The sequence below is a fragment of the Hyperolius riggenbachi genome, chromosome 2 (genome assembly GCF_040937935.1).
Source record: "Hyperolius riggenbachi isolate aHypRig1 chromosome 2, aHypRig1.pri, whole genome shotgun sequence".
In the NCBI taxonomy this organism is placed as follows: domain Eukaryota; kingdom Metazoa; phylum Chordata; class Amphibia; order Anura; family Hyperoliidae; genus Hyperolius; species Hyperolius riggenbachi.
The window spans coordinates 479060639-479078710 of record NC_090647.1 but is presented as its reverse complement, the minus strand read 5'-3'; the positions used below and the strand labels follow the sequence as shown (position 1 = coordinate 479078710).

Sequence of the window (18072 nt, the reverse complement as noted above, 5' to 3'; positions counted from 1 at the left end):
ACTGATGGACTGCCGCTGTGCATGTGCTGCAGTTGTGGCTTGTGGTAATCACTGAAGGACTGCTGCTGTGCGTGTGCTGCAGTTGTGGCTTGTGGTAATCACTGAAGGACTGCTGCTGTGCGTGTGCTGCAGTTATGTCTTGTGGTAATCACTGATGGACTGCCGCTGTGCATGTGCTGCAGTTGTGGCTTGTGGTAATCACTGAAGGACTGCTGCTGTGCGTGTGCTGCAGTTGTGGCTTGTGGTAATCACTGAAGGACTGCCGCTGTGTGTGTGCTGCAGTTGTGGCTTGTGGTAATCACTGATGGACTGCCGCTGTGCATGTGCTGCAGTTGTGGCTTGTGGTAATCACTGATGGACTGCCGCTGTGCATGTGCTGCAGTTGTGGCTTGTGGTAATCACTGATGGACTGCTGCTGTGCATGTGCTGCAGTTGTGGCTTGTGGTAATCACTAAAGGACTGCCGCTGTGCATGTGCTGCAGTTGTGGCTTGTGGTAATCACTGAAGGACTGCCGCTGTGCATGTGCTGCAGTTGTGTCTTGTGGTAATCACTAAAAGACTGCTGCTGTGCGTGTGCTGCAGTTGTGGCATGTGGTAATCACTGAAGGACTGCTGCTGTGTGTGTGCTGCAGTTGTGGCTTGTGGTAATCACCGATGGACTGCTGCCGTGCATGTGCTGCAGTTGTGGCTTGTGGTAATCACTGAAGGACTGCCGCTGTGCATGTGCTGCAGTTGTGTCTTGTGGTAATCACTGAAGGACTGCCGCTGTGCATGTGCTGCAGTTGTGTCTTGTGGTAATCACTAAAGGACTGCTGCTGTGCGTGTGCTGCAGTTGTGGCATGTGGTAATCACTGAAGGACTGCTGCTGTGTGTGTGCTGCAGTTGTGGCTTGTGGTAATCACTGATGGACTGCTGCTGTGCATGTGCTGCAGTTGTGGCTTGTGGTAATCACTGAAGGACTGCCGCTGTGCATGTGCTGCAGTTGTGGCTTGTGGTAATCACTAAAGGACTGCCGCTGTGCATGTGCTGCAGTTATGGCTTGTGGTAATCACTGATGGATTGCCGCTGTGCATGTGCTGCAGTTGTGGCTTGTGGTAATCACTGATGGACTGCCGCTGTGCATGTGCTGCAGTTGTGGCTTGTGGTAATCACTGAAGGACTGCCGCTGTGCATGTGCTGCAGTTGAGGCTTGTGGTAATCACTGATGGACTGCTGCTGTGCATGTGCTGCAGTTGTGGCTTGTGGTAATCACTGATGGACTGCCGCTGTGTATGTGCTGCAGTTGTGTCATGTGCTAATCACTGAAGGACTGCCGCTGTGCATGTGCTGCAGTTGTGGCTTGTGGTAATCACTGAAGGACTGCCGCTGTGCATGTGCTGCAGTTGTGGCTTGTGGCAATCACTGAAGGACTGCCGCTGTGTGTGTGCTGCAGTTGTGGCTTGTGGTAATCACTGATGGACTGCCGCTGTGCATGTGCTGCAGTTGTGGCTTGTGGTAATCACTGAAGGACTGCCGCTGTGCATGTGCTGCAGTTGTGGCTTGTGGTAATTACTGAAGGACTGCAGTTGTGGCAGGATAGCTTATTGGGTAGCGCATCCGCCCCCAGGCTACAGCCAGACCATGGCGGATCATCAGAGTGGACACTACACTGTCCGCTCCCGCTGGCAGCACACAGTCCAGCAACAAGTGGGAACACTGTAAATATTAAAAATCAGTAATACAACTTTTGCTGTGTGGAATCTGTTATTTTTTTGACAACTGACATTTAAAGCTGCCTCTAGTGCTGGAAGTTGAATTTCTGTTATTTTGACAGTTCAGGTGTTAATAGATCTTGTCAAAGCAAAGTGTTTTGTCACCTTGTAGATATGGTGTTTTTACAGCCATAAAAGGATAGGAAGCAATTAGCCAGGTAAAAAAGATCTCTACTTTATCTGTATCCAGCATGTTTATTGGAGATTATTAGGGAAACGGTCCTGTTATCTGTATTCCAGTTTCTCCTGCAATCTTAAATATTTACCAAAGAATTAAACTTTAGATCTTTGCCCAACTAACATGCAAGTGATAAGAGTGAACCCAGTGATTCCTTTTTCCGTTGAGGTTAACCGTTTCATGGATAGTTTTACACATTGCACAGATGGGATGTTTTATTGGTCTGTTGTTGCAGATATAGACAAATGTAAAGATCTTCCCCTCAAAACGCACACACTAGATTAGAGTACACATGCTAGATTAAAGTCGGCTGAGGTGGCTGATGGTGACTGCCTCTGCCGATAATCCGGAGTGTCTACAGCAGCCCCTGACTGCCGCCGACTAGCAATTTGCCAGGCGGATCAACTTGGCCGATCAATGGTTGATAGCTTGCCCCTCCTGACTGCGCCACTTCGTCAGCCTCCCCCCCCCATAGCTACAGAATGCATCATTAGCTCTGCTGGCTAACTCAGTGATGGTGCCTGAGGGGTCTGTTCCTTATCCCTGGGTGACATCCTACTAGGGTGTGTATGGACCTTAAGACATTTACATGTACAGTACACACACTGCACACATGGCTGAGAGAGTGTGCACATTCATTCATATGGGGGAGGGGGGTGGAGTTTATTATCCCACATTGGGCTCATCATGGGTAACAATAGCGATCACCAGGAAATCCCCCTGATGGGACATCTTCTCTTCTGAGACTTTCAAGTGCGCAAAATCAAATGCAGCTTTTTGTAGCCGCAGTTTGCATAGCCCCAGTGCCCGCTATTTAATGGGACACCACAGGTACCCAAATTTCCCTTAAGTGCCAATATTAACATTGGCGCCTGTGGGGTGCCTGATATTTTCCGTGTACATCAGTGGAGGTGACACAGTAATCGGCAAGGGGGATGATTAGGCATCAGTGGGGGTATCGTTTAGGGTTAGGCAATAGTGGGGGTTGGTTAGGCATCAGTGAACATATAGTTTAGGGTTAGGCATCGGTGGGGATCAGGAATCAGTGGAGGTATTGTTTAGGGTTAGGCATTGGGGGTTGGTTAAGGTTAGGCATCGGTGGGAGTCGGTTAGGATTAGGCATTGGTAGAGGGACGGCTTGTATGAGAATAGGGTTGGGTTTATCGATTCCAAAATATCGGTGGGCAGAGACGTCCGGTGTGGGAATTGCTGCACACAGGTTTCTGTTTTAATCTAAATGCTAACATTTGTATAGTGCTTTGCTCCTGTCAGATTTAAATTGCTTGAGAGCTTCAGCCACTAAGGATGCGCTCAGTAGCCCACCCAACAGTGTTAGGGAGTCTTGCCCAAGCACTCCTTACTGAATAGGTACTGTTTCCAGCCAGAACTTGTACCCTGGCCTCCTATATCAGAGGTAGTGCCCTTAATGAGTACACTCTCCAGGCACTGCTGATAGTGTACTGGTTAAGGGCAAAACTAGACAGAAGCATAAGGTCATGTTAATGTTAGGGTATATTTTTGAATTAAGGTTTGTTTGTAACATGTAAAGAAACAGTTCATTCTCCTTTTTTATTCTTTTTGTTATGATTATTCCCTGCTTATAATGAAATTCTTTGCATTGGTTCCATTGCTATTCATTTCACGTTACATTTAGTACACCAGCCACAAATTATTCTTAGTGCTTCCACTGCCGATCAGCCATCTGTCACTTGAAGACACAGTAGTGAGATTTTTATCTAAATATTCCCACAGAACTATGTTATTTCTGAAGAGCTGACTCATGCAAATAGCAAAATAGCCTATCATAATTGTACAGTAAGTTCATACTTGCACATTTTTTCACAGTTCTAATTCTGCGAATCTGCATTGTGACATTATAGATCTTATCTACTTGGGGCTTTTTGTTTATTCCTACAGACTACACCTATATACCTGAATGTGAATGTGCAGTACAAGCCGGCCTCAGTGGTAACCGTGGTGATTGTTTCGTTACGTATTTCACAGTAGCTAATGAGAGGCAGATGTTGTTTTTGCTACAGTGTTGCAACTGTGGTTTTTTTTTTTTTTATCATTTTGAAAATGTTCTTGGAAAAAACTGTTCCTGAAAGTCCTGGGTTCTTGATGATTAAGCAGCTTTGCATGTTTTGTTTTGCAGACTATCATCCAGTGAAGAGGAATAGGAAGCATGGCACCTACCTTGGCAACGGCGCATCGGCGTCGCTGGTGGATGGCATGTACTGCCGTGGTGGAGAACCTTTTCTTCTCTGCGGTGCTTCTGGGCTGGGGCTCCCTGCTCATTATGCTGAAATCTGAGGGATTCTACTCTTACTTGTGCACCTATCCAGGTAGGAAATGCTCACAACTGTTAACATACAGCTGTTTCTATTGTTCTGAAGTCAGTTCAGATTTTTTTTTTTTGTTACTCTCTAAACTTTGGAATGCGTATCACCTTCAGTTATTACCCAGACAAGGCTCGGGCTTTAGCCCCTCTTCTGTTCCCGTTTTTTCTAGACTTAAGGTGCCCATTAACGGTACAATTTTCTCATCAGATGCAATCTTTCGATGCAATTTGAACAATCGTAACTAATTGGAAGGCAATTATCGTTTGTTCCCATTAACAGAACGATCTAAGAATGTTGTACATTCCGATGTATGGGCATCTGATGATTGTATGGGCATTTTCACCCCTCTGTGTTGTAATGGATCTTGTGCTTTTTTGTTATAATGCACGCAACACGTATGTTACAGAAGACACACAGTGTGAACCCAGCCATACCTCCCTTCTCTCTGTCTTGTCATGCAATTGTAGATTGTGGTTACTTGCACACCTGGCATGTTGGGTTGCACATCCTGTAAAATAGGAGCGCATCGCTGTTGAAAAGTTGCATTGCACATTACATGAGGCACACATTAGTCTACCAATGCTTGCATTACCCAGGCAACCTAATTCTGCAAATGCCAAAATGCCACCTACTGCTGCTATCCGGGGGCGGCACCTAATACTGCTATATTGGAGGGGAAAGGGGGGGGGGGGGGGGGGCAGGGGGGTTTTCATGTAATTGAGGCACTGGGAAATTTGGGCGCAGGGTGAAGCCGAAAAACAGCTCACCCTGCTCCTGCAAAAGTCCCGTTGGCATTAATTACTATTCCCCACCTCCAGGCCAGCATTCATTCAGGGGCAACATGTAATTTGGCTTCCAGCTATTGCTCGCGGACGAATTCTGTTTTTATCTGTTTTTATCGTAATATAGGCTCTGCCTTTGACATTGCCCAAATTACTAACTGTGCCACTATAGCCGTTATTCACATTACTGCGTATGCTAGCGCCTTGTGCGCCCACATTTCCAGTGCCGTTTTTGCCTGATTTGGTCATCGGGCCCCATGTTAACTACGGTATCGCCCAGGATCTCATTTTATCTAGAGCCTGCCTAAGCCTCCCATATATGTTTCCTAAAGGTGTCCATCTACATAGTAAGACTCACTAAAAAAAAAAGATTTTCCGTATTAACCTTCTTGTTCGCTTCCCATGCAGTATCAGAATGTATGGCTCCCTAGAAAACAAGGGTAGGAGTAAAGAATTGCTCGCTAGGGATTAGATTGTGAGCCCCTCTGAGGGACAGTTAGTGACAAGACAGTATACTCTGTACAGCGCTGTGGAAGATGTTGGCGCTATATAAATAATAATAATAAATAAGGTCTTTAGGATAAACTTGAGGAAGGTTTCCCCAAGTAGGTTAGAGTTACCTGAAGACGGATGTTTCCTTCCTAATGTGAACAAAAATGGTCCCCAAGATAAGGCCCATCCCGATCCTCTATAGAAACTTTGAATTTAATTATTCAGTTGTCACAAAGGCATCCTTCTGAGTGACATCTGTATAGGCTGCATGGATGGGATTACACGTATGACAAACCCACACACTCATCCTGACAGTTCTATTCAGAATATTACAGCTACCCAGAACTAATTCCAAGCTTCCTCATTGTTTCCTGAAACGGAATGTAGTGATAACTGATAGAAATGACAGTTGTGCTATTTAAAGCCAATGTATTGGGTGTGAAAATGGACTTCAGTTGTTCCCTTGCACCTGTAATACCTGCTACCTCCATTGCTGAGATCCAGTTTGCAAAATACATCTATCCTGCATTTGATCAGATTGTGAATGAAGCTGCAAAATATCGATACAGGTCTGGTGACCTTTTTAATTGTGGAAGCCTGACCATAAGAGCTCCATGGGGCTGTGTGGGTCACGGTGCACTTTATCACTCTCAGAGTCCTGAGGCATTTTTTGTTCATTCGCCAGGCATTAAGGTGGTCATACCTAGGAGTCCAATCCAAGCAAAGGGTTTGCTGCTTTCCTGCATTGAGGATAAAAAACCATGTATTTTCTTTGAACCCAAGATACTATGTAGAGCAGCAGTTGAACAAGTGCCTGTGGAACCATACTACATTCCTTTGTCCCAAGCTGAAGTATTAGAAGAAGGAAGTGATGTCACTCTTCTCTCCTGGGGTACACAGGTTCATGTTATTCGTGAAGTTGCTACCTTGGCCCAAAAAAAACTTGGCTTGTCCTGTGAAGTGATAGACTTGAGGACTATCATGGGATATTGAAACAGTTTGCAAGTCCGTCACAAAAACTGGTCGGCTACTAGTAAGTCATGAATCTCCAGTAACGGGAGGCTTTGCATCAGAAATCATCTCCACGGTACAAGAAGAGTGTTTCTTGAATCTTGAAGCCCCGATAGCCAGAGTTTGTGGATATGACACACCATTACCACATATCTTTGAACCTTTCTATATTCCTAGTAAATTCAGTTCTGGGCACCACATTACAAAAAAGATATTGCAGTTTTAGAGCAGGTGCAGAGATGAGCAACAAAATTGATACGTGGGATGGAAGGTCTCACTTACCAAGAAAGGTTAGATAAACTGGGTTTATTTAGTCTAGAGAAAAGACGCCTTAGAGGGGATCTAATTAACATGTATAAATACATCAGAGGGCAATATAATAGCTTGGCGGATGAGCTTTTTGTCCCTAGGCCTTCTCAAAGGACTAGAGGACATGATCTGCGCATGGAGGAAAAACGTTTTAGCCATTTATTTAGGAAAGGGTTCTTCACAGTAAGAGTGATTAAGATGTGGAATGCATTGCCACAGGAAGTCGTTATGGCAAACTCTATACCTGCATTTAAAGGGGGCTTAGATGCTTTCCTTGCGTTGAAAGACATCCATGGCTACAATTACTAGGTAATGCCTAATGATGTTGATCCAGGGATTTTATCTGATTGCCATCTGGAGTCGGGAAGGAATTTTTCCCTTTAGGGGCTAATTGGACCATGCCTTGTAAGGGTTTTTTCGCCTTCCTCTGGATCAACAGGGATATGTGAGGGAGCAGGCTGGTGTTGCACTTTATACTGGTTGAACTCGATGGACGTATGTCTTTTTTCAACCAAAATAACTATGTAACTATGTTTAAAAATCCTTTAACCAGGAAAAAAATCAAACTATTTTTTAATGTTGGGGAAATGAGGTATGTAGACATAGTTGTGTTCTTCAGTGGTGACTAATTACCAGTAAATAACCATGCTCAGTGAGAAATTATCTGATATCTACAGCTATCACGTCTCTTGTGTTTATATACTGATATTTATTAAAATATACAATTCCATCAATATCCCTAAACACCCCAGTGGTGAGGCCAGCATTGTGTTTGTATATTTAAGACTTAAGAGGGCCCAACACACTGATAGATAACCACATTCACTTTGCCCCACATTGCTGCACAGAGTTTCATAAATATAAGGTTCGGGCTATTTTTTAAAAAAAAAAACATGGTTTTAGGTGTTGGCTGACCCATGAAAGAGCTGAAAAATATTCAACCCCTCACTAAAAATAATAGTTGCATTTGGAAGCAAGGAGTTGATTGAAGGTCATCCCCCAAGTGGGTCCACAAAACTCCTCTTCAGTCTCTATGACTTGAATAGACTTTGCCACAAAAACTAAATATCTTTAAACAAACATAAAGGGCTTGATTCACAAAGCGGTGCTAACTGTTAGCACGCCTGTGAAAACTCCCTTAGCACGTCTAAACAAGCTTTTCGCGCATAAAACTTTACGCGCGCAAAACTTTATGCGCGTAAAATTTTACGCGTGTACTGCACAGAGCGCAGGGCGCACAGCGCGAATTGCCCATTAAAGCCTATGGGACTGAGCGCGCGTAAAACTTTGCGCGCGTAAAACTTTACGCGCGCAAAGTTAGCGCGTGATCTGATTGAGAAATCCGGTGCTAACCTACTTAGCACCCTGGTTAGTGCGTCTAAAGACTTTAGACGTGCTAAGTAGGTTAGCACCGCTTTGTGAATCAAGCCCATTGTGTTTCTGGAAACTAATATCCCTTATTTTACGTTTTTATAATGGTCTGTATCACAAGGTTTTATACTGAACATTTTTAAGTGGAAAAGGTTGATATTGTTTTGTATTTAATTAGGCCACAGCCTTTAGCCCCCACCCATACCCCCTATTTAAGGCCAAAGATTAAAGAGTCTAATGCTGGGCATACACGGGTCGATCCGGCGGCCGATCAGCCGCCGGATCGATCCCCGCTCGTCCGCGCGTGAGCACTGATCGATCCCCGCTTGTCCCCGCCGGCGCTCTTTATCAGCCGCTCGATTCCCCGCTATTGTCCTCCGGCGGGGATCGAGCAGGAAATCTCTCTGGCAGGTCATCGGACCTGTCGGATATTATCAATCGAGCCATCAGGCCCGATTGATAAGGCTGCACAACTCCCGTGTATGCCCAACATTACACACTTATACTCAAGTGACAAAGCAGGGCTTCTTTTCTGATTGCTTTGTTATCAGAGTTACTTGCCCTCTCTTATAGCAAGACAACCTGCATTGGTGAAAGTCACTGGGCGCTGGTAAACAGAGCTGAGGGGGACTTTCATACTTTCCAGATCTCTAATTGCTTGTTACCAGCCCTTATGTCTGGGCATAAGAGTTGGTATAAAATGGGAAAGGTCCCTATGATGTTTTTTTGTATCATCATTATTATTATTATTATTAAAGCTGTTTTCCTTGGTGCAGCATATGCCATGCTAACTGCACAGTACATTCAACACTTTGGATTACATCTGCTCAGTGGTACCTGAGCCGGTAAACTTTTAGGGCTGGATTGGAATACGAGTATTTAATAGTAATCTCTCACCCACTTACACACAAGGAAATAAGACTCCAGTGGGGTTTGCACCTGATGCTAATTATTGTACTGGGCACTACGTATTCCCTGAACAAAGTGAGTCAACCCCTGTATCTAAACTGTTACCACTCACTGTATCAGACGCTATCTGGCTTTTATCTGATTCATTTGCTTTAGGAGATGCCAGATGGATATTCTTTTGCCTCAAGGGGATAGTGTAAGGCTTAATCTGTCTTTGAGCTTTGCAATTCTGTTTATTAAGTGAAGCTTGTATTCTATTTGAGCTTCCTCAGTAGGAAATGTGTTGCGTTTAGTACGGATATCTTGCACTGTAACAACATTACAGAATATATACAGAATATATATTTCATTTTCCAAAAAAACTGGCCTTAATTAATGACAAATTAATATGTTTAGTATCACAGAATTTCAACTGTATTCAGTATCTGGTATTCAAGGACATTCTATTGATCATTTGCTAAATAATTACAAAAAAACATACTGGTACTGGGTATATGTCAGTAAAAGAAACATTTTATTCACAAATTGTTTCCACTTCCTGCTGTAGCGAGTTTGTCCATTTTATCAAGGATAGAGTAAGATGTCCCCTGACTCCTCTGCAGAGCTTCATGACACTACTACAGCTGGTAGCAGCAGGGGACACCCACTGAAAAGCCTTCCCTGCTGACTTGTGCCATTTGTACTGGGTGCATTCATGGTCCTATCTGCTATTGCAGACATTCTAAAATGCATCACATAGGCATTACCATGTTATTGACTGTGACAATGAAGAGAATAGAAACAGGGGGGATGGGGTAAATGAAGGGGGGGGGGGGAGTAAGGATACCAAAAAGTTTTTTTTTTTGTTTTAAGCTGCGTACTCACCGTTCGATGGGTCCAGTGATGTCCCCTAGCGATGCCTCTTCCTGTCGGTGGGCTAAAGCGCGAGGTCACGTGATGTACACGGCGGCACGAGCGAGACTTCTGCGATAGTAGTACTTTGCGCAGTGTCGTCAGGGATCTCAAAGATCTGATCCCCCGTGTCGGTCCGTCGTCATTGGCGCAACACTAGGCGATGTTCGCAATCGTGCACCTGTACCCACCTCGCGACGTCATTTAAAAATCGCCGATCGTTGGGAAAATCGGCAGGTGGGTACGCAGCTTTAGGCTCATAGCTGTTTGATCCATAACACAGTCCTTAAAGAGACACTGAAGCGAAAAAAAAAAAATGATATAATGAATTGGTTGTGTACTATGAATAATTACTAGAAGATTAGCAGCAAAGAAAATATTCTCATATTTTTATTTTCAGGTATATAGTGTGTTTTCTAACATTGCATCATTCTCTAATATGTGCAGATTACACAACACTCAGCATTCAAAATGATTCTTTCAGAGCAGTCTGTGAACTAATGACCTCTCCTCTGGTAGATAAAAAGAAAACTGTTCACTTACAGTTGAGATAATAAAAGTCAGAAGACAGCCCTCTCCATGACTTTGAAAGTCATAGAGATTAATGGCTTTTTTGCATAGAGATAACAACTGGAGTTTCTTAACTCTTCCTGTACTGGAACAATTACACTGATGTATCTGATCTTAATGTTTTATTTCTTAGCTGTGCTACACATACAAATCATAATATCATAATTTTTTTTCCGCTTCAGTGTCTCTTTAAAGAGGACCTTTAAACAGTGATTGAACTTCAATAGCTGATACCCACTTTCCCATGAGAAATCTTTACCTTTTCTCGAATAGATCATCAGGTGGGTCTGTATGGCTGATATTGTGGTGAAACCCCTCCCACAGTGTGATGTCATCACCATGGTCCTGAAAGTTTGCTCTCTGTGGACCTCACCTCGTTGCATTGTGGGAAATAACAGCTTTTTCCAACTGCCAAGCAACCAGTATCTCCCTCTGTGTATAGAACTCTCAGGAATGAACATTCCGCATAGATCACCTAGCAGAACTAAAGATGTCACCACCTGTGATACATTTCAGAATGAAAATCAGAGAGAGAAAATATTTTACAATGGGCGAACACTGACTAAATAATCTATAAATGAATATTATAAAAAAATAAGCAACTTTATTAATTGCTATTGTCACTTCAGTTCCTCTTTATAATGGTCAATTTAACAATTCAATCAAAGCGCTCAAATGTTACATTGTGATTGATTGCATGTGTTTTCCAACAAGCAAAATGATCATTCTGTCCAACAATCAGAACTTTCCAACTGTTCTATTCAGTTTAATGGAGAAAAACAATTGATCAAAAGAATGTTTTCCATAAGTGAAGACACCATTTGCATTTGCTATTGATTCTGCCCTACTGAATAAATCTTTCTGTTAAACAATAGCATTGCATTATGTATGGCCAACTTTCTGCTAGTCGTATACCGGTAGGTGTATTTTAGTCATCAGAAATTAATCAGAGAACATTGACCATTAAAACTAAAGTAAGTGTGAACATTTCTAAACATGCACGTTATTTTCATAGTATCTACAATTGCTATGTAACTGGTGCAGTTTTTCCACATAATCCAGAAATGCTCTGTAGACTGTTGGTATAATAATTATGTTAACATTTGTATAGCGCTTTTCTCCTGTTGGACTCAAAGATTTTGAGAGCTTCAGCCACCAATAACATGATCTGTTACAAGGTAGGGATGCGAACACGCCTCTACAGTTGTATGGAAAGTGAGATCACATGCAACAACACAGCGCAACACGCAGAGTGTGAACCCACCCTTAGGCCTCTTTCACACTGAAAAAACAATGCATTTTTAAAACTGATCAGCATTGTGAAAAAGCTTGGGGAAGCTTACCTGTAACCTGGCACATCAGTTTTCCTTTCATTTATAACTTAAAGCAACTGATTTAGTGTAAAAGCAACCTGGGTCCTTTCACACTAATTCAGTTGCTGTCAGTTGTAACGGTACAGGTAACTGATGTGCTGCCCAGGTGAAGGTAATGTCCATGTTTCCCTGTGGCTCAGCTCACATTATGGGCCTGTTTCCACTACACGCAGATTGGATGCAGAATGGATGCAGAAAAACTGTCTCCAATGAATGCCTATAAAAAAATCTGCATCAGAAAAATCGCGTTTAGTGGAAACAGGCCCATAGGCATTCATTGGAGTCAGTTTTTCTCCATCCATTCTGCATCCAATCTGCATGTAGTGGAAACAGGCCCTATGTGTTTTAACTGAAAGCCATTTCACTATGTACTGCTATGGAACAACTGATCAGCTAAAACACATCAGTTTTTCAGCATACAGTGTGAAATAAATAAACGACATAGTGTAATGACAGTGTTGTTCATTTGTATTTACCTAATTTTAAGACTTGCTAAGGGTGTAATGTAGTACATATAGTGTGTGTCAAAGTCAAAATCCAAGAAGAGAAAAGTTTACCCTTTCATAGGAATTACAGGAAAAATGGAATGAGCGGGTTATGGAGGCTGCCATATTTATTTCCTTTTAAGCAATACCAGTTGCCTGGCTATCCTGCTGATCCTCTGCCTCTAATACTTTTAGCCATAGCCCCTGAACAAGCATGCAGCAGATCAGGTGTTTTTGACACTATTGTCAGATCTGACAAGATTAGTTGCATGCTTGTTTCTGGTGTGATTCAGACACCACTGCAGCCAAATAGATCAGCAGAGCTGCCGGGCAACTGGTATTATTTAAAAGGAAATAAATATGGCAGCCTCCATATTCTTCTTACTTCAGTTGTCCTTTAAGAGAGTAAGTGGCAGCTGGGTGTTGCTAATCAAATGCATTGATTAACTGATCATCAACAAGCATGACCATGTCCATAAAAGTAGACGTTTTGGCAGTTTGTTGTTGTGTGTTGCTAAACAATCAGATTTTTCACGAGTACAATGCAGTGTCTTATCACGCTCATCCATGCACTAGGGCCAGTTAGTGAAACACCCATTGACATAGTGATATGTTTCTTGGAAATTGGAGAATAGCTGCTTCACAATACGTGGAGATTATACTGGTAGGACATGCTTAGTGACGGCCAGTAATGTGAGCCTGTGCTCATTGCTAACGTCCATTCCTGCACATTAGAGGTGTGAGGTAAACGTGGGTTTATATTACTTCTCTTCACTGCTTTAATAAATTTGAGGTTTTACCACAAAGAAGAAAAAAAAAAGAAATAAGGGTATATCTGTATATTTTCATGCACTGATGACTACAACAGGATGTGATGTGAATGATAGTGACTATTGTCTAGTAGTCACCACTGAATATTAAAGTGTATTTGTATAGCGCTGACATGTTCAGCAGTGCTGTACAGAGTCCATAGTCAGCTCACTGACTGTCTTTCAGAGGACTATGTGAATTAAAAAAAGGGAGCACTGGTAAATGTAACACATATTTCTCTTTCATTATGAGAGCTGGAATTAATTCACCGATTATAAGTATTGGTGTTCAGATTTGAGTTATTGAACTTACAAAACTCCATCAACACACTTCTGCACCCAGACAAGTGGACCGAGTCAGGGGGGAGTTCACTTATTTGCACTTCTCAAGCAAACAAAAATGAGAAACCCTGAGCCCACAATAGTGTAGTATGTTAGGATTTAGAAGTAAGACACATTAAGTGAATAATTTATACTCACAAACATGGGTTACCAATCAGGCAATCAATGTATAGGCAGGTGCAGAAATTTGATCTGTCCCCTCTCAGGTTAAGAAGTCGCACTCTGTAGACCCCTTTCACCAAAGGTGGACTAGACTATGAACTGTAAGTTGGAACAGAGGTGCCTACAACAAGTCTGGATGAAAGAGGCGCTTGGCTTTCATCCAGACATGTTGTAGTTGCTCCAATAATTGTCTGATTAAGCAGGATTGAACCTGCAAAACGAGTTGCTCTGTGGAGTACTCAAATAAAGCTAATTGTTGACAAAAATCAACAGGATTGTGTCTACTGATTAAGAAGGAAGGTAAGTCCACCAATACTTCTCTTTATAAATGGGTTTTAACATATTTTATACTTGAACTGGCGCCTCTGTTCTAACTTACATATTAGCGATTCGCGTTGCGTTTCACTTGTCTGGGTGCTGAAGTGTGGTGACGGGCGAATTTGGGCTCCCAAATTTCAACAACCCAAATTCAAATACATCCAGTTTTTAAAGCAGCGTCAAAAGAAAGACTATGGGACATTTTCCATGACGATATAGCTAAATTTTTGTCTTGAATTCCAAAAAGAAGTAAAGAAAAATGAAACTGGGTGTCTAATATCTGATACTTGATATTGAAACTTCTCAAAATACTACTACAATTTTTCAACTTCATCTAGCATTTTCCTTGTTCTCTACTGTATAAACTCCTAAGAAGCCATTATGTACATTCCAGCACCAGTGGATTGTCTAAATTATATATTCCAGTGCTGGAAGGACACATTGGGTTACTGAATTGTATTTTTGATAGCTGTTAATGTCATGTGTTCCTTGCAGCTTGTGGAGTAAGCCATGTCTGTAATGACGTCTGTAAATCCGCAGCAGCAGGCTTCAAGCGAGGTACACTGATGCATAAGCATGATTTCACTTCACAGTACATTGAGTACATTGTGCCTCCTACAGTCTCCAGGTTCTCGTAGTTCAGTCGGTGGATTTGTATTGCATGAGTCACTTATGTACAAGAGATACACATTCAACATTTTTCTGAATCTTGGCATATTGTTGCTCGAGGGATTACGTAATACAATTTACAGCTATCCTATGGCCATGCCCTTTGGATTCCTGTTTTTGATAAGGCTCTGCGGCATTCAAAAGTCATCCTAAGAAGAATGCTTGTACCCCATCAACTTGTAAACAAAAAGACCATCAAGCACATCATCAAAATGGCTGGAAGAATCGCAGCTTTTACTCCAATCTCTTAAAGTAAACCCAAGGCAAAAAAGGCACACAAGAAAATAGAAACTTACCAAAGAAGCGGGAAGGCTCTGGACCCTCCCATGCCCTCCAGGAGACCAAGGCCCCCTGTAAATCCCAACTGTGCTCCTCTTAATGCACGAGCGTGGCCATGCTGCATCCGCACCAGTACGCGTGAGTTCAACCACAAAAGGAGCAAAGCCACGTAACAAATACGACAACATCTTGTCGGATGTGTTCCGGAGGTCTGTGCCTGGCAGTGATGGGGGCTAGGAGGAGGTGGGAAGCCTCTTTAGGATCCAGAGGCTTCCCTCTTCTTAAAGAGAATCTGTACTCTAAAATTCTTACAACAAAAAGCATACCATTCTATTCATTATGTTCTCCTGGGCCCCTCTGTGCTGTTTCTGCCACTCCCTGCTGTAAACCTGGCTTGTAATTGCCAGTTTTAGGCAGTGTTTACAAACAAAAGACATGGCTGCTAACCAGAGTGTGATAGGCTGAGAGGAGAGCTTGGAGGGGGTGTGTAAAGCTTCTGCCTATCACAAGCAGTGCTGCACATTCCACACATTCCAGCCTGAGCCCGACAGAGGAAAGAAGATAAGATTTATTACAGAGACAGTGCAACTAGAAAAGGCTGCAGTAAGCCAGATCACATTAGAAAAGGTATAGGAACTTATAGGATAGAAGAAATAAGGCTCAACATTTTGTTACAGAGTCTCTTCAAGCAAGTCTCTTCAAGAGGGGGGGGGGGGGGGTGCCTTGGGTACACTTTTTAGGGAATGTCCGAGGAGATTAAAAAGACGAGTTCTACTTACCCGGGGCTTCCTCCAGGCCCTGACAGCCGATATGTCCATCACCGCAACTCTTGTGTTCCGGGATCCCTTCCGTTGCAGATGCCGACCCCGCCAGGTTGGCATCTTCTGCACCTGTTTAAGCGCACGGCCAGGCCACTCACGCTTACGTGGCCTGGAGCATTCTGTGCAGGCGCAGAACTACTGTGCCTGCGCAGAACACTCCCAGCCACTGGAGCGCAAGCGGCCCGGCCACGCACTCGCGCAGGCGCAGAGGATGCCAACCTAGTGAGGTGGGCAGCTGGAACGGATTGGATACCGGGACACCGGAGCTGCGGCGAGGGACATATTAGCTGCTAGGTAGCACTTGTTTTTTCATATTCCTCAGATGTGTCCTTTAAAGAGTACCTGAAGGGAAAAAAAAGTCCCCCTAGGGGTACTTACCTTGGGAGAGGTAAGCCTCTGGATCCTAAAGAGGCTTCCCCCCCTCCTCCTCAGCAGAGGGGATACAGCACTTTGACCCCCGAAGATCCGCTTGTCAGTGCTTTACCCAGGCGCAGTATCAGTTTCTCCTCGGGCTTTGGCAGAAATAGCCGATTGGGTCTGCTCTCCTGCTCAGGCACAGATGCCTCATGTGCGCTGTAAAGCGGTACAGCACAGTAGAGCGGACCCAATCAAGTTTAGCTATTTCCGGCAGAGTCCGAGAGGAAAGCCACTACTGCACTTGCGTGCAGCAGCGCAAGTAATTGTTATTATTTACTTTTTGGGGGCTGCCAGTGCTGGAAATGGAGAGTGCGGATGGCTCAGTAGGATCCAGAGGCTTCCCCCTCCCGAGGTAAGTATCTGCTTTTTATTTAAATTAAAATCACAATTCCACTTTAAATGCTTAGAATCATTGCCCATTATTAGAATAGAAACTAGTACCACTGATTGAAAATGACAGTTTCATTTGCGACTTGTCTATATATTCATCTGTACCTCCTACTTTTGCTCTTGCTGTGTGTATGCTGGGAACTGTTACATTATAACTATGCTTTTAGTGTAATATTTTTTGTTTTGTTAATTGCCTATTCTTTCTCTATCTAAGCATCTAGGATTTCTCCGAACAATATTTTATCGTATTGTACAGCGACAAGAAAGGCATTCAGTATTTTGCTGTACGGCAGATCCAGCTCAAGGGAATAGCAATCCAATCTTGTAATCTAAATACTAATTTATTCTTCCCCAGTGGGGAGCCTCCTGCTTCTCTTCCCCCTCTCCTCTCCATACTACAGCACATGCTGATCTACTGAGCCAGGGATAAGTGTATAGAATACACTAAAGAGACCGGCGTTGAATTGTCTCTGCATGGTCTATAGTCTAATGTCTGTAGCAGCTTTACAGTGAGAGTGTATTGGGAACTATTCTTTCCTTTTCAGATGCAAGTGCTTTTATGTGTCTTTTATGTAGTTTGGCAGTGGGAGGACAATTCCCTCTAGACTTGTGGCTCTTTTTTTCAGTTGAACAGTTTTTTATGTTTAACAGTTACCACGTTCTGTGCCAAAAATTCAAGCATTTACAAAATACATCCGGGATGCTATCAAAGCTGTACAGAAACAAGCATACTGTGTACCGGCATTTAGTAATCTTAAAACAGAAAATTAACTGTGAAAAGATAATCATCTGTCAGATATAGTTAATAATCTCATATGATAAAGATTTATTACAGCAGACAACAATGAGTGTAATAATAATTGTATTAACCCATTAGCAGCTTCAAAGGAATCTCGTTTGAGATAAGAGCACTGCTGTTAACCTCAGTCGACAAAAACTCATTGTGCTGTAAATTCTTGGAATGCTTTGATGTCTCTCTGCTATCAGAAGATATAGAAACTGAAAGCAGAAGTCCTCGGTTATTGTCTCACACTGCCCCCTAGTGACAAGTGGCCATAAATACACATTACAGCATTGCTAATTAGTAGCAAGGAAATGTAACAAATAAGAAATAAAAAGAAATGTGCTAAATTAAATTGGCCAGGGACACTTGCAAGCCTCTAAATAAATTGGCTGCTAAAGGGTTAAAGTGTACCAAAAATAATTGCACCAAAGTTTTTCATCCGTTAGGTTAAAGTTAATAATCTTATACTGTATGTATATGTAATTATTAAATTTCTAATTTTATTGGACCTTTGCAATTAAACGAATAAGATAAAACAAAAGGCTGAATACACAGCAGTCTAGATCAACATTAGTCCTGTACGAAGGTTTAATGCTAATTAGGGTTTATGGTCCCTT

The 18072-nt window shown here is 42.8% G+C and overlaps 1 protein-coding gene and 1 pseudogene across 1 annotated transcript in view; both read left to right on the top strand.

Moving 5' to 3' along the window:
• Window positions 1-18072, top strand: part of SLC43A2 (solute carrier family 43 member 2) — a 132193-nt gene that overhangs the window by 6941 nt on the left and 107180 nt on the right. The window contains exon 2 of the mRNA XM_068270290.1: window positions 4085-4274. Within this exon, the coding sequence (XP_068126391.1) occupies window positions 4115-4274 (160 nt within the window). The 5' untranslated portion in view covers window positions 4085-4114. The remainder of the gene's footprint in view (window positions 1-4084; window positions 4275-18072) is intronic.
• LOC137547494 (2-oxoisovalerate dehydrogenase subunit beta, mitochondrial pseudogene) lies at window positions 5990-6782 on the top strand (annotated as a pseudogene).